The 646-nt window shown below is 35.0% G+C and overlaps 1 protein-coding gene across 1 annotated transcript in view; it reads right to left on the reverse strand.

The window, feature by feature from the left end:
• The window catches only part of LOC107576167 (leucine-rich repeat-containing protein 16B-like), a gene marked incomplete at its 3' end in the record, with an annotated part of 22,125 nt that extends 21,486 nt beyond the window's left edge, over window positions 1-639 (reverse strand). The window contains exons 1-3 of the mRNA XM_016262410.1: window positions 561-639; window positions 375-452; window positions 220-293 (exon numbers count right to left, since the gene is read on the reverse strand). Of these exons, the coding sequence (XP_016117896.1) occupies window positions 220-293; window positions 375-452; window positions 561-581 (173 nt within the window). The remainder of the gene's footprint in view (window positions 1-219; window positions 294-374; window positions 453-560) is intronic.
• Between the last annotated feature and the right edge of the window lie 7 nt (window positions 640-646).

Genomic DNA, 646 nt, shown 5'->3' on the forward strand with positions numbered 1-646 from the left:
AAAAATGCAGCTTTGGTGAGAATAAAGTGTTTTTTTTATGTTTTTTATCTTACAGACACTAAACTTTTTAATGGCGGTGAATTAATGTTTTATACACATATATTTAAATTATATAAATACATTTATATATGGTGTATATTATATAAATGTATATATAAAATGTCATTTTACATATTAAAAATTCATTTCTTATTTAGAGGTAAAAGTCATTGTATCTACCTGCTGTCTAAATGACTGAAGTCAATGAGGTTGAAAACCCGACAGTTCTGAACATGGTAAATGTTATCGACGTCCTAGAAACCACAGGAGCAACAAGTTCTTAAAACCACCATCGCTTATCCTTTGACAATTTGATTCTTATTAGTTGTGATTACCACAGACCCACTGAACTTCCATACAGCAAGGGAACTCATTGAAGTCACATAAAGCTGCATAAGTGTCCGAAAAGCCTCCTGTGAAGGACCAAAGAGAATGTCCAAATCAAATGAAATCTAAATGTGACTATTCCCTACAGCTGATCACACAAAACTGTTTTGGGAGTGACAACGTTATCATCTGACCACATGGTCCAACTGCTCCATTCACATGTTCTTCAACTCTAGAGGCAAGACTGCATAGCCGCTCTTGGAGGTCAGGGGGAACTTTC

Source organism: Sinocyclocheilus grahami, unplaced genomic scaffold (genome assembly GCF_001515645.1).
Source record: "Sinocyclocheilus grahami isolate Dianchi unplaced genomic scaffold, SAMN03320097.WGS_v1.1 scaffold3293.1, whole genome shotgun sequence".
Taxonomy (NCBI): domain Eukaryota; kingdom Metazoa; phylum Chordata; class Actinopteri; order Cypriniformes; family Cyprinidae; genus Sinocyclocheilus; species Sinocyclocheilus grahami.